General features: G+C 40.5%; 1 protein-coding gene across 1 annotated transcript in view; it reads left to right on the top strand.

Annotated features, from left to right (window-relative positions):
* The window catches only part of LOC114667922 (zinc finger protein 436-like), an 84,573-nt gene that overhangs the window by 42,792 nt on the left and 27,924 nt on the right, over nucleotides 1-13,857 (top strand). The window contains exons 5-6 of the mRNA XM_051933754.1: nucleotides 4,230-4,311; nucleotides 9,091-9,467. Coding sequence (XP_051789714.1) covers nucleotides 4,230-4,311; nucleotides 9,091-9,467 — 459 coding nt within the window. The remainder of the gene's footprint in view (nucleotides 1-4,229; nucleotides 4,312-9,090; nucleotides 9,468-13,857) is intronic.

Raw genomic sequence — 13,857 nt, forward strand, 5'->3', positions numbered from 1 at the left:
CTCTTGGGATGAAACTCTTTCTGAACCGCGAGGTCCATACAGGAAAGGTTTTGAAGCGTTTGCCGTGTGAGAAGCAGCTCAAATAGGAAGCATGGCTGAGGCAGCGTGCGCTTGATGCTGTATACCGATAATTCTCTTTCCGATCAGCTTCTCCAAGTGGTGCAGTGAGAATAATATGGAAAAAGATGATCCGCTGTGGCAACCCCTAACGGGAGCAGCTGAAAGAAGAAAAAGAAGGTGCAGTGAGAGTAACAACGCTAAAGCAGCTATGGTATTTGGCCATTCCGTGGACCATTATATTGTTACAGGTTAATTACAATCAGATGCCTTAAACTAATAAACAATATGCAGTTAATTTCAGTGCATTTATAAAGCCGCGTCAGGGATGTGGATCTGAAAAAGAAAGATAAACCACACAGGAACAGTAGCACTGCTTTGACGCTGGGTGCCGCCAGTCTGCAAAACCGAGTGGAGAACTTGCGTACGACAGGGTATGAGCTACTGTGGAAATGTGCGTGGCTTTATGGCAAGTTTAGGTTTTATACATCGCAATTTGAACGTGGAAACGTTCTTACGCAACATTTTTATACGTACGCACCGTTTATAGTTGACGCCCCAGATGTCTCTCCAGGAGCCCCTCGGCAGACCTTTTGAGCCAGAAGGTGTGCAGTGGACTCGAGCAAGGACAATGACCTATAATTGAAGGAATAATTGAGCATTCTTCTGCTGTATTATTATCTTTTTTTAATTTGGCGTACCTGCAAGAATACATTCTGATCACATTTGAAATTCTGAAGGTCATATTATTCAACAGCTTTGTCAACTGTGTGGGATTCAGAAAACTTGTGCCACTCCTCATTACCTGGAGGAAAGAGTCAGTGTGAATGCTTTAATAACAAATTGCATGATTTGCTTTGGGCGTTGAAGCCTGATCAAAAGAGGATCTGGACAGTGTATCTTCCTCAAATGGTTTTTGAACACAATGTCTCAATTCATTAATCAATAGGTGTATTTACTGTATTTTTTTTAATATATGGAAGCAAACCTAATCAAGTTACCAATATATAAGATCTGGATTTGTAGCATAAAGTTGCAACCACCGACACTTAGGCAACCTGTTTTCACACCAAGGTTTAAAATGTTTCAGAACAAAAGCTTCAGTTATTGTTGTCACCATGAAACCTGCATTTAATAAACTAAGAACAGTCACCCCACCAAGAAACTGTAGCACTTGGGCATTGGACAGTTAGCTTTATGACATTATCAGAATTTATTTGAACCAGAACTAATCTCTCCCATGGGGTAGGTCAACACCATGGCGGCCACTAGTTTTCCAACGGCCCAATCTGTTCTGGACCCTTAGAGCCAATTCAGTAAAATAATGGCTGGTCAATTTTTACAAAATGTGGCCATATGAACTTTTTGCTTATGTAGTCTACAAACAACCAGACCTTTCTGGTTATACTGGTAGCTGCAACTACCCATCTGCAAATATCCCCCAATAAAGGAAAATTAAATAGGATGAGCCTGCTGTTTAAATAGCATCTCTTATCTCACCTCTTTGCAGACATTGTATCTGATGTACCAAGAACTTGAAAACACTCACCCCCATAAAAAAAATACATATTTTTTCTCTTTTCCAATCTTATATATAAACGTCTACGCGTGGAAGTGTGTGTATCTGTCCAGCCTGGAGTCGGGGTAAGGGTTTCACGTCCGAGGAAACAGAAAACTAAACATCTACTCATGGAAATGTGTGTGTCTGTCTGTCTGGCCCGGAAGTGCAAGGCTACTACAGCATGAAGCTCAGAGAGCCGGCAAGGTGGCCCCAAGTTAACGAGTCAGAAGAAGAAAACAAGTCTGTTGCCAAAATTAAACCACTGAGAAAAGAGAGAAACTCTTATGCAAGCGAGATGAGCAAAACGGTATCCCTTTTACTTTTCCTCCCACCGCTAACACACGAGAGGCGAGCATGTCAGCAAAATGAAACCTAGGAGAGAGATGCCCAGAGTAGTTCCTTTCAATTACTTGACATCTCTACATCTCAATTTTATTTCTGACGATTTCAATAGTTTCTAGGACCCCAGGCTTTTTACAGCACAGGCTTACAAAGCTAGTATCCAATAAGGAGCATTGAGATTTAATATGAACAAAACAAGCTGATCACGTGAATACTGCAAAATAGTGAAAATACACAGGACTTTGTTATACAGGACTGTTCTTAACTCTTATCCATAACAGTAAGCAACACAATAAAGAGCTTCTGCAAAGATTTGTCTCTTTGTGCGAAAAAAAAATGTAATTTTACATAAGAATGGAAATCATCACACGGTTCTAACAAAATATTAAAAACACACTAATGATCATCTCAATCTTGTGCAGACCTGACTATAATTTCAGTTTTGACTTGTCCCCCCAAATGGTCAAACTCACATTGCCTGTTCCTCATTTGTACATTTATTAGCAGAAACCTCTTCAATCAGTCTACAATATCAATGCCATTAGTCTAGAACATTTTCTTTTTAAGCACATACACAAACTGTTCCACAATAGACAGAGAAACATCCACATTAGACTGATGATTTGAGGCAGGTGATGGCACAGCTACGTCCCTGCCTTCATCGCCCATTTTCCATGTTTAATTGCTGCAATTGTTCCAGCAATACCTAAATGTCTGCTTCCGCTTCTGCAATCAATAATATACAGGTAACCGTAAACCAGCTTCCAGTCTATGTACAATTGAAACACTATTGGATTTCCTACAATATTACAAAATATTTTGATGATATGTAGAATCAAATCTTCTTCTGTTGCCACATCAGTGTTAGCTATTACTACTAAAGAAAAAAACAAACATACCAAATAAATAAATAAAAATAAGAAAACACTTAAAACATGTGTTGCTCCCTTAGCTTCCCCAAAGGCCACTACTCCTGTGATAAGGTGTTGCAAAATTAACTAATTAATCTAGACCAGAGCTGGTACCTTTCAAAATAATGAAAATTCAGAAGTAATGCCAAATATGGACTTTATAACCAGCAGAAAGAAAATTTAATCACAACAATTTCTATGTGGAACCTTACAAACAGCATTAATAGAGTAGAAGCAATTCTTCTTCTTTCTGCTGCTCCTGTTAGGGGTCACCACAGCGGATCATCTGTTTCCATATCTTCATTTCTTCTTCATCTTATTCTGTTATGCCCACCACCTGCTCATCCTCTCTCATCACATCCATAAACCTCATCTTAGGCCTTCCTCTTTTCCTTTTGCCTGCCGGCTCCATCCTTCTCCCAAGAGTAAAATCAATTACAGTAAAAGAAAAAATAAATGTCAACCATGAAATATACTAGTGACAATACTGCACACAAGTAATATCAAGATAAATGTTACCAGTTCCCCTAATGTAATCTAACATTAAGTTCATCTGTTGGTGTTGTGTGCCTCAACTAACTGTTTTGATTAGATGCATTGGTTCCATTTTTTCCATATAGTAAAGTATTTTACAACTGTTCTTGTGGCTCCAGTTCCTTTGTCTATATAGATGAGAGAACACATTACAATAGGGTCAACATTTCAAAATATAAGTGAAAATAGAAGAGAATAAGTAATATAAAGTATGTTAAGGCTATGATACTATGCCTTAAATTAAGGATTATATGTTAGTGCTGGTCAAATGTGGATCAATGAAAACTACCAAACATTTGTTTCTCCTCTGTAATTCATAACAAAATCAAAGATGATCATTCATTAAAGTTCTACCTATCTATCTAATCGAAAGTCTCAACAAAATTAAAGTGGCTGCAATAACATTAAAGAATCATCTGCAGGAAAAGTGTAAAGGTGTTGACATTTACAATCAACTCATGAAATTTCCTAAAATCACTGGAATGGAAAAAAGAATTTACCAAATAAAACTGAATTAGAAATATTCTCTTCCACACAGCAAATGACAGTAACATACCAAGAGTATGTAAACTGCCATTTATTAAAACAGTAGAAGGATCTTGCTGCAGAGCCCCGATGGACAGCCAGTTGGATTGCACGTTTTTGTCACTAGGTTTACTTGACTTGAGTCAGATAACCCTTTCATAACCCTAAATTTAACCATAATGTATCCCGGAATACTGAAGTAAAGGTAGGCAGAGGCGCGCAGTTTCATAAGCCAGAGCGAGCATACGCGTGTGCACGCGAAGGGTAGGAACAAACACGTGCCCCGTGATGTCATCAAGAGGGGACGCAAAGTAAAGTCGGCGTGCGCCTTACGTGGAGTCAGCGGACTTTTACAAGTATCGTATCATTTAGAGAGAGAAGGTAAGTGGCCCGAATTCGGGGTTCTTAATTTATGGATGTGGAATGTTTTTTTCCCTCTTCTCCATCCGTTTCAGCACGTAACTTGAATCACAGGCATATGGAGTGTTGAAGACTTTGCTCGGCTGAATTTGTCCGTGTCCTTTAGTACTCGCCATTTATTGTTCTCAGTCTGCGGCTCACTTCATGTTGTCGAGTCGAGTCACGTTTGTATTAAGCGCCCAGACGCACCGCCTTCTTTCACGTATATTCTTTCGTTCGTGGAATGACGGCAATCTTTAAGCTTGAAGAAACTTCACTTTGGTTTATTTTTATTTTTTTTAATCCGTCAAATGAAAAGGGAACGTGCACAACCCCCTTCTTCTTTTAACACCAGACAACAATATGGCAAAAGTGACGGTTTTGTTTCCACGATTTAAGGTGAACCAAATATTGCGAATTACTAGTCAACTTAAGCATCGTTGTACTTCGTCGTGTCTGTTAAAACTGCAGTAAAAGTCAAGTGAATACCTGGCAAGCTGATCTACGGTAAATTTCATTTTATCCAATTAAAGATTACTGTGTATACCATTTCCCCATTGAGTTACGAGGGGTGTTTTTGGATACTTACAACAAATTGTGCATTTGTGTGAACCACGTAGTGTAGGATAGTTTATATTAAAACAGTTTGCACATTTTAAGAATATATTAAAATTGCTGTAAGCAGTATTAGGTCTATGGTTCTTAGTTTTTTTTATACATTGGACAAAAAGAGCAAGACAATACATATACAACTTTGAATATCAATAATGTTTAAATTCAACTGAAGTTGAAAAAGCTTAACAATGTAACTGACTTACTTAAAATTTTGTTTTCTTGGGTTTGCACATTAGTGTAATTATTAAAGCGTATTAATAATGAAAGTCCATTTAAAAAAGCAGTGAGGAGTCAGGTTGTGCAGTCATGGCCGAAATTATTGGCACCCCTAGAATTTTCCTTGAAAATGCACCATTTCTCCCAGAAAATTGTTGCAATTACAAATGTTTTGATATACACGTTTATTTCCTTTATGTGCATTGGAACAACACAAAAACACAGAGGAAAAAAAGCCAAATCTGACATTTCACACAAAACTCAAAAACCGGGTTGGACAAAATTATTGGCACCCTCTACATAATATTTGGTTGCATGCCCATTGGAAAAAACAACTGAAATCAAGCTCTTCCTATAACCATCAACAAGCTTGTTACACCTCTCAACTGGAATTTCCGACCACTCTTCTTTTGCAAACAGCTCAAGGTTTCTCAGATTTGAAGGGCGCCTTCTCCCAACAGCAATTTTGAGATCTCTCCATAAGTGTTCAATCGGATTTAGATCCGGACTCATTGCTGGCCACTTCAGAACTCTTCAGCGCTTTGTCTTCAACCATTTCTGAGTGCTTTTAGAGGTATGTTTGGGGTTATTGTCCTGCTGGAACACCCATGACCTCTGACGCAGACCCAGCTTTCTGACACTGGGCCCTACATTGCGCCCCAATATCTTTTGGTAGTCTTCATATTTCATGATGCCTTGCACACAGTCAAGGCATCCAGTGCCAGAGGCAACAAAACATCCCCAAAACATCTTAGAACCTCCACCATGTTTGACTGTAGGTACTGTGTTCTTTTCTTCGTAGGCCTCATTCCGTTTTCTGTAAACAGTAGAATGATGAGCTTTACCAAAAAGCTCTACCTTGATCTCATCTGTCCACAAGACATTTGCCCAGAAGGATTTTGGCTTCCTCAAGTACATTTTGGCAAATTCCAGTCTGGATTTTTTATGTTTCTGTGTCAGCAGTGGGGTCCTCCTGGCTCTCCTGCCATAGCGTTTCATTTCGTTCAGATGTCGACGGATAGTTTAAACTGACACTGTTGCACCCTGAGTCTGCAGAACTGCTTGAATATGTTTTGAAGCTGATTGGGGTTGTTTATCCACCATTCAGACTATCCTTCGTTGCAGCCTTTTATCAATTTTTCTCTTCTGTCCACGTCCAGGGAGATTAGCAACAGTGCCATGTGTTGTGAACTTCTTGATTATGTTGTGCACAGTGGACAAAGGAACATGAAGATCTCTGGAGATGGACTTGTAGTCTTGAGATTGTTGATATTTTTCCACAATTTTTGTTCTCAAGGCCTCAGCCAATTCTCTGCTCTTCTTTCTGTTCTCCATGCTTAGTGTGGCACACTTAGACACCCAACAGAAAGGTTGAGTCAACTTTTCTCCATTTTAACTGGATTCAGGTGTGATTGCTGTATTGCCAGCACCTGTTTCTTGCCACAGGTGAGTTCAAACGAGCATCATGTGCTTGAAATAAAATGATTTACCCACAATTTTGAAAGGATGCCCATAATTTTGTCTGGCCCATTTATGGAGTTATGTGTGACATGTCAGATTTGGCTTTTTTTCTCTGTTTCTTTGTGTTGTTCCAATGCACATAAAGGAAATAAACATGTATATACAAAAACATTTGTAATTGCAATAATTTTCTGGGAGAAATGGTGCATTTTCTGGGAAAATTCCAGGGGTGCCGATAATTTCGGCCTTGACTATACACCAGTGCTGTCAGACTGGATGTTCCTGTTTGAATAGAATTGTATAATTTAAACAAGTCGCTTTAAAAGCAAAAATGAATGCCTGCATGTGCTGAACTAAAATGTAAGTCTATGTCAGGCCAGTATATGAGTAGTTCTTCCATGAAGTTAAGTTTCATGTCTCAAGAGCCAGAGTCCACTGCTATTGTATAACATTTTTAATTTTCTGTGCTGTGGGGCTCGTAACATCACTTCAACAGAGCCCTACCAAATCATCAAGCTAAATAAAAGGGCAGGCTTAGTAATAGGGCACACTCTGGACCCCTTGTAGGGAGTTAAAACATAGGATGTGCAGCATTGTTCACAATGGCACTAAGTTTTCTCAGACACACTACCACCAAGGACTTTTAGCCAACAAAATATTCAACAGAAGTGTGTGAAGAAACGTTACTGGGGGTTCTTTTATAACAACAGCAATCCGTCTGCGTAACACCTCACTTGGACTGTGACAACCAAGTCAGAACTTTTCTTTCTTTCTTTTTAATTCTGTCACTTTATAGTCATTCTGGTTTGTGTTCAGACCAAAGTTTATCTCTATCCATCCATCCATTCATCCATCCATCCTGTAAAAAGCCAAATCTCCCTCCTTCATTTTGTATTTAGTTTTTCATGTCTAGTGATAGATGTATTTTATAAATAAATCAGTTTGCAAATTTACCACTAATTTTTAACATAAAGTAATCTTCACTTTTTTATCCATACCGTAAGAATTTCATTTACAACTGATCAACTGCCTTATCATCTACTCATAGGTGACAGTTTTAAAGACGTGCATAACTTTTTTTAAATAATAATTAAAAATTTTTTTGCATGAAAATATTTGCTTCCACAAAATTAAATTTGTAAACCTTTTCTGAGTTATTGAAAACTGAGTGGAGATTTGTGTATTTTACTGCTTTGATTTAGGAAAAAAAGTTTTCTGTTCGTTTTATCTCGGCAAAATGTCATTTCACTTTGACAAAGTTGTAGTCCGGCGGTCCAGTGAGTCAGGGCTTGAAATGTTCAAACGTTGTTCTGAACATCTCAAGAAAATGCACTCTGGTGTCACTAGTAAAGTGAATATCCCATTACTCCTAACTAATTCAGTTTCTTTTACTGGATCACAACATAATTGAACAAAGTCCTTGTGTAGCATTTGAGCATCTCTGCAAATAACCTGCTGGCTGAACCCTTCAATGATCCAAAATGTCTTTTAATTGGGTGATTTGTAAAACTTTTTTTGCTCACTGTTTAAATTTGTGAGGTAGAATTCCAACTCCTGTTCATGTCTACCTTTGCCTTTTTTCCATTTGCTGCTTTTTAATTTTTTGTACTTTATCAGTTTTATTTCACCCTCTATTGATTTTGTTTTTTTACTTTGTGAAGCACCTTTTAATGGCAGCTGCTGTGAATGATGCCTTTAAAAATAAGGATAGTTTAATTGTCATCCTATAAATTTATCTTAATACAGTGTGTCCCAAGCTACTGCTCTGTTTGCACCAAGTTATCATATAAATTCATTTTACCTATCCTAAGTTAAACTAATGTATGAGGCAAATCTGGTGGCCTGCCATTCAGCACCATTACATTTAAGCACAATATGTGTAAGCTGAGAAGTTTTTCCTCAAGCTTGTTGGACCTCTATCTACAAATTTTTTGTTTCATGATTGATGATTTGTTATGAAGAGTGATGAGTTACTGTCAATATACTTTAGTGTGACTTCTCTAGATGTCAAACTTGACAACATCCTTTGCTGGTAGTGCGCTATAAAAATGATTTTTTTAGAACTGGATGGTGCAGAGGGTGGCACGGTGGCGCAGTGGTAGCGCTGCTGCCTCGCAGTTAGGAGACCCGGGTTCGCTTCCCGGGTCCTCCCTGCGTGGAGTTTGCATGTTCTCCCCGTGTCTGCGTGGGTTTCCTCCGGGTGCTCTGGTTTCCTCCACAGTCCAAAGACATGCAGGTTAGGTGGATTGGCGATTCTAAATTGGCCCTAGTGTGTGCTTGGTGTGTTTGTGTGTGTCCTGCAGTGGGTTGGCACCCTGCCCGGGATTGATTCCTGCCTTGTGACCTGTGTTGGCTGGGATTGGCTCCAGCACACCCCCGTGACCCTGTGTTTGGATTCAGCGGGTTCGAAAATGGATGGATGGATGGATGGTGCAGTTTCTATTGATTTACATCTTGTTCTTTCTACAGCAAAGAAGAAGCAGCTGCCATTTGCTGTAACACAAAGATGGACGTGAAAGAGGAGACCTGTGAGGCTGACATAAAAGCCTTGGAGGTAATTGCTGTAAATATTAAGGAGGAGGACAGCTGTGAAGGGGAATCTTTCCACCCTAACCAGGAGAGTCTCTGCCTTAAGGATGAAAGTTATGAAGTGGTAACTGTGGGCATTAAAGAAGAGGCAGAGGAGACGACTGTCAGCATCGAGATGCACCAACATAAAATTGTGAAGTGTGGTGACCCTGAGGTGATGTCTGAATCATTACAGCCTGACGTAAAGACAACTGAGGAAATGCGGCTTGTTAACACTCTGGAAGATCATCCACCACCTACAAATCAGTCTGGAGAACGTAAGTGTAAAATAAAAATACATTTAAGGGTCGGAGGTATGGGCTTGGAAAGGTGGTTTCCATTTTATATGTAATACAGTGCTGCCTTGACTTACGAGTTTAATTCATTCCGTGACGGAGCTCGTAACTGAAATTATTCATATGTCATATCAATTTTCCCCATTGAAATGAATTGAAATGCCATTAATCCGTTCCGGACCCCCAAAAAACTCCGCAATTTTTGTGTTACATGTTATTAAATAAGAAAAATGTACTTATAAATAACGAATATTGTATAAAAACACAATACAATAGAATGTACTGCAATAAACTGGTTTTATCTATATTACTAAACGACAGTTGTATATATGCACAGACGCAGGACGCATCGAAGCGCACGCGCACTGTGACTCAGCGCCCCAGAGTCCAACCCAGTGGCTTCCCAGACTTGGTAGGTAGCGCCCAAACAACACAACCTGTAAACTAAACTTCAGGTCACAATACAACCTCCACCCGAACGCGCACACCACCGCATATAAAACCTTCGTTTAGTAATGTTTACGAAGATTGTATATATGCACGGATGCCAGGCGCAACCAGTGCCAAAAGTGCACTTGCACAGCGCCCAACAGTCACACCCAGCGGCTTCCCAAAGTCAGTAAGTGGCGCCCAAACAACACAACCTGTAAACTAAACTTGACGTAAAGCATGTACGCCAACAAGTTGCCATGGTGACATATTTAAACATTGACATAGAATAACTAGACGCCTCATGACCAGCAGAATCGTACATCAACGTCGCCGCCATATTGCGAGTGGCACTGCTGTGGAGTGAAGTAATGAATAATGTGCTGCTTGGGATTGTACAAACCGCTGTACGCTCCAAACCAGATCCCGGGGGATTACATTTCATAGGTAAGGCTGAACAATTGTTTTGGTTATATTTGGCCGTTAGAAAATCCCGTTTTATAATCTTTACTTTAGCAAAGCCAGGCTAAGCTATCAAAGCTATGCATTTATGTGCTCAAGTGAGCCTCCAAACAACGTTTTGGCTAAACATATTTAGTCACTTTGCAGATTGTTGTTAGCTGTTAACATTTCTCAAACTTGATGATGTTTTTTCTCAAGGAGCACATTGAGAAAACACAGTTTGAAATTGACAACCATCATTTTATGCTCATGTCTTTAGTTGTGTCTGTCTTCCACAAACTAAGGCTGCACCATATTGCCAGACTGAATCTGAGTGAGCGATAGGATCTGAGTGAGCGATAGGAGTGTAAGTCTGGTGGAGATTAGTGAGGTTATGGAGAGCTTTAAATGTTAAGAGCGGTATATAGCATTGTATTCTGTAGTTAACTGGGAGTCAGTGAAGTTGAGAGAGAATCAGTGTAATATGTTCAGTTGATTTACAACAGCACGTTGTTATCCTGGCAGCAGAATTTTGAAGAAGTTCTAAGCGATGGATAAGTTTTTGTGGGATGCCAGATAGAATAGCGTTACAGTAATCTATACAGTGAGATGACTCGGGCATTAACCAATACTTCAGTACTGTGTTGCATAAGAACAGGACAAAGTCTGGAAATGTTTCAAAGATAGAAGAAGGCAGTCCCCAAAATGTTACTTATATGGGAGGAATGGTTAATAATAATAATAATAGCCATTATTAGTGTATAAATGGATATAAATAATTGCATTTAAACGATTCGCCAAAATCTGTTGTATGTAAACGATACTGTTTTAAACATTATTGTTTTTTCATCAGAAAACCCGGTGTCCACATCTACCTGTATTAGTTTAAATAGCACTTTTGCCACTCGCAATAAGGCTGACGTATCGTGTCTACTGGGAAACACAGTGAATGCGGTGTCTATCTATATATGTGTATGTATTTAAACTTGGTAGTGGTGACTACTGACAGTGCCAGCAGTCAGCTACTCCACAGTGCCTGTGGTCAGGGGTTCAATTATAATTCCTAACAGCAAACAACTTCAGGCTAACAACACACCCATAGAAAAACAAAAACGAGACTGCATGGATAAAAACAATGAACGAAGGCACCTACAATGCGCTTCTGAAACACCAGAGCCAAACGAGTCATGGCTCCAAAAAGAAACAGCTTTACTACAAATATATTTATTTCATTAAATGAAAACCTTCCCAGGACGCTCCCACCCTCCATGATCTTGCATCCCTTCAAAGATTGGAGGGAACAGAAAGTAATTGCCATTCTTGCATTTCCGATTCTTTAGAGAATCGGGGGTTTACTGGTTAAGTATAATGTACAGCATTTACCTTGGAGATTAGACGACTTGAAGATGCTGATGGAGGTGGAGGAGAAAGGCTGAACTGAACAACTGAATCTTATTCGCTGATTTTTGCCCTGTTCGCTGTGCCTTCCTCACTTTCCTCTGCAGGGGTTTTCGATAAAAACCTGTCCAATGAGGTCAGTTTCATTCTCCCTTTCAGAATGTTTCAAAAATGCGTTAGGTAAGCGTCATTAAATAGCGCCGTCGCACGCCCAGTTGCAACTTTTTCTGGGTGTTTCTTTTGAATAAAGTCTGAACGTTTCTCCCACATTCCCAACATTTCCTTCATCTCACTTGTAGAGATAACTTCCTCCACGTCATCTAGACCTCAGTGTGCTGCTGCGTCTGTAGCTCCTTTAGCTCCTCCGTTGTCAGTTCGTCGGAGTGCTCCTCGATGAGCTCGTTGATGTCACCTTCATCCATGTCCAGGCCCATGGACTTGCTGAGGGATACAATCTCCTCCACCACTGCCACTTTGGGTTTGAGTCTTTCAAAGTCCATTTCAGACACAACCTCAGGCCACAGCTTCTTCCACGCAGAGGTCAAGGTGATCTTTATAACACCCTGCCATGCCATATTGATAATTCTGAGGCATATCACAATGTTATAGTGGTCATTCCAGAACCATCGAAGGGTGAGGTTTGTGCTCCGTCTCCTCAAAGCAGTGGCGGAACAGGTGCTTGGTGAAGAGCTTCTTGGAATTGGAAATCACCTGCTGGTCCATGGGCTGCAGGATAGGGGTGGTGTTGGGTGGAAGGGAGAGAACCTTTATAAACTTGAACTCTTCGAGGATGTCATCTGCAAGGTTATATTGGTGAGCAGGTGCATTGTCCAGGATGAGAAGGGTTTGCAGGGGTAGGTTATCTTCCTGGAGATACTGTATTTCTTAGCGTCAGGACCAAAGACCAAATTCACCCACTCCACAAAGGACTGCCAGATGACCCACGCCCTCGAGTTTGACCTGCACATAACCTGTAGTTTTTCTTTCAGAATCTTATGTGACTTAAAGGCTCTGGGGTTTTCCCAATGATAAATGAGCAGCAGCTTAAACTTGCAGTCACTGCTCGCATTGGCACACAGTGCGAGGGTTAGCCTATCCTTCATGGGTTTGTGGCCTGGCATCCTCTTCTCCTCTGCCATTATATAAGTCCTCCTTGGCATCTTCTTCCATAAGACTCCTGTCTCGTCACAGTTGAAAACTTGCGGTGGGATGTATCCTTCGCCTGCTATAATTCCGGCAAAAGTTTTGAGGTAATCCTCAGCTGCCTTCATATCTGCACTCACTGCCTCGCCATGCCTGACGGAGTAAATGCCGGTTCTCTTTTTAAAATTCTCAAACCAGCCCCAGCTGGTTTTGAACAGCTCGCCCGATGCCTTGTCTGTCGAAGTGCCTAGGGTCTGCTGCAGGAAATCAGCGTAAATAGCTCATGCCTTCTCGCAGATTATTGCCTCCGTCACGGTATCTATTGTGAGCTGCTTCTCCGTCAACCACACCATCAGCAGCTTCTCTATTTTCATGGATAGATGTCCGCTGTTTAGAAATTATTTTAACGCCCTTGGCTGGCATTATAGCCTTTATCAACACCTTCTGCTTCAGTATAGTGCAGATTGTAGAAGTGCTACGCTCGTACTGCTTCACCAAGTTGACTACGCGCACACCTTGGTCATGTTTTTTGATAATTTCATTCTTTAATTCAATGCACATGATTCGCTGCTTCTTCTCCGCACTCTCCTTCACACTCACTTTCTTCTGACCCATGGTTAGAAAAATAAAGTTTTGCAAAATAACTGCAAGCACAAATGTGAGCACAACACTGATACTTCCACTGCAAGCTAACCGCTTAACTCTTTTAGGGCGGATGTCGACTTTTGTCGACAGGAGGGGTTGAAGGCGAATGTCGACAAAAGTCGACATCCAGGGATAAAGGGCGACAATCAGCTGTTAATGGCGACAAATCTCACTGTCACGTCACAGGCATTCCCTCTGTGCTTGGAGGAATGCTAGACTCGTTGGCAAATAAACATTGCGTGTGCGTGAGTTGCGAAATGTAAACAATGGCAAGATGGCACCGACATGTGAAAAGGCAGCGAAGCAAGTGCAGAAA

The sequence above is a fragment of the Erpetoichthys calabaricus genome, chromosome 1 (genome assembly GCF_900747795.2).
Source record: "Erpetoichthys calabaricus chromosome 1, fErpCal1.3, whole genome shotgun sequence".
Taxonomy (NCBI): domain Eukaryota; kingdom Metazoa; phylum Chordata; class Cladistia; order Polypteriformes; family Polypteridae; genus Erpetoichthys; species Erpetoichthys calabaricus.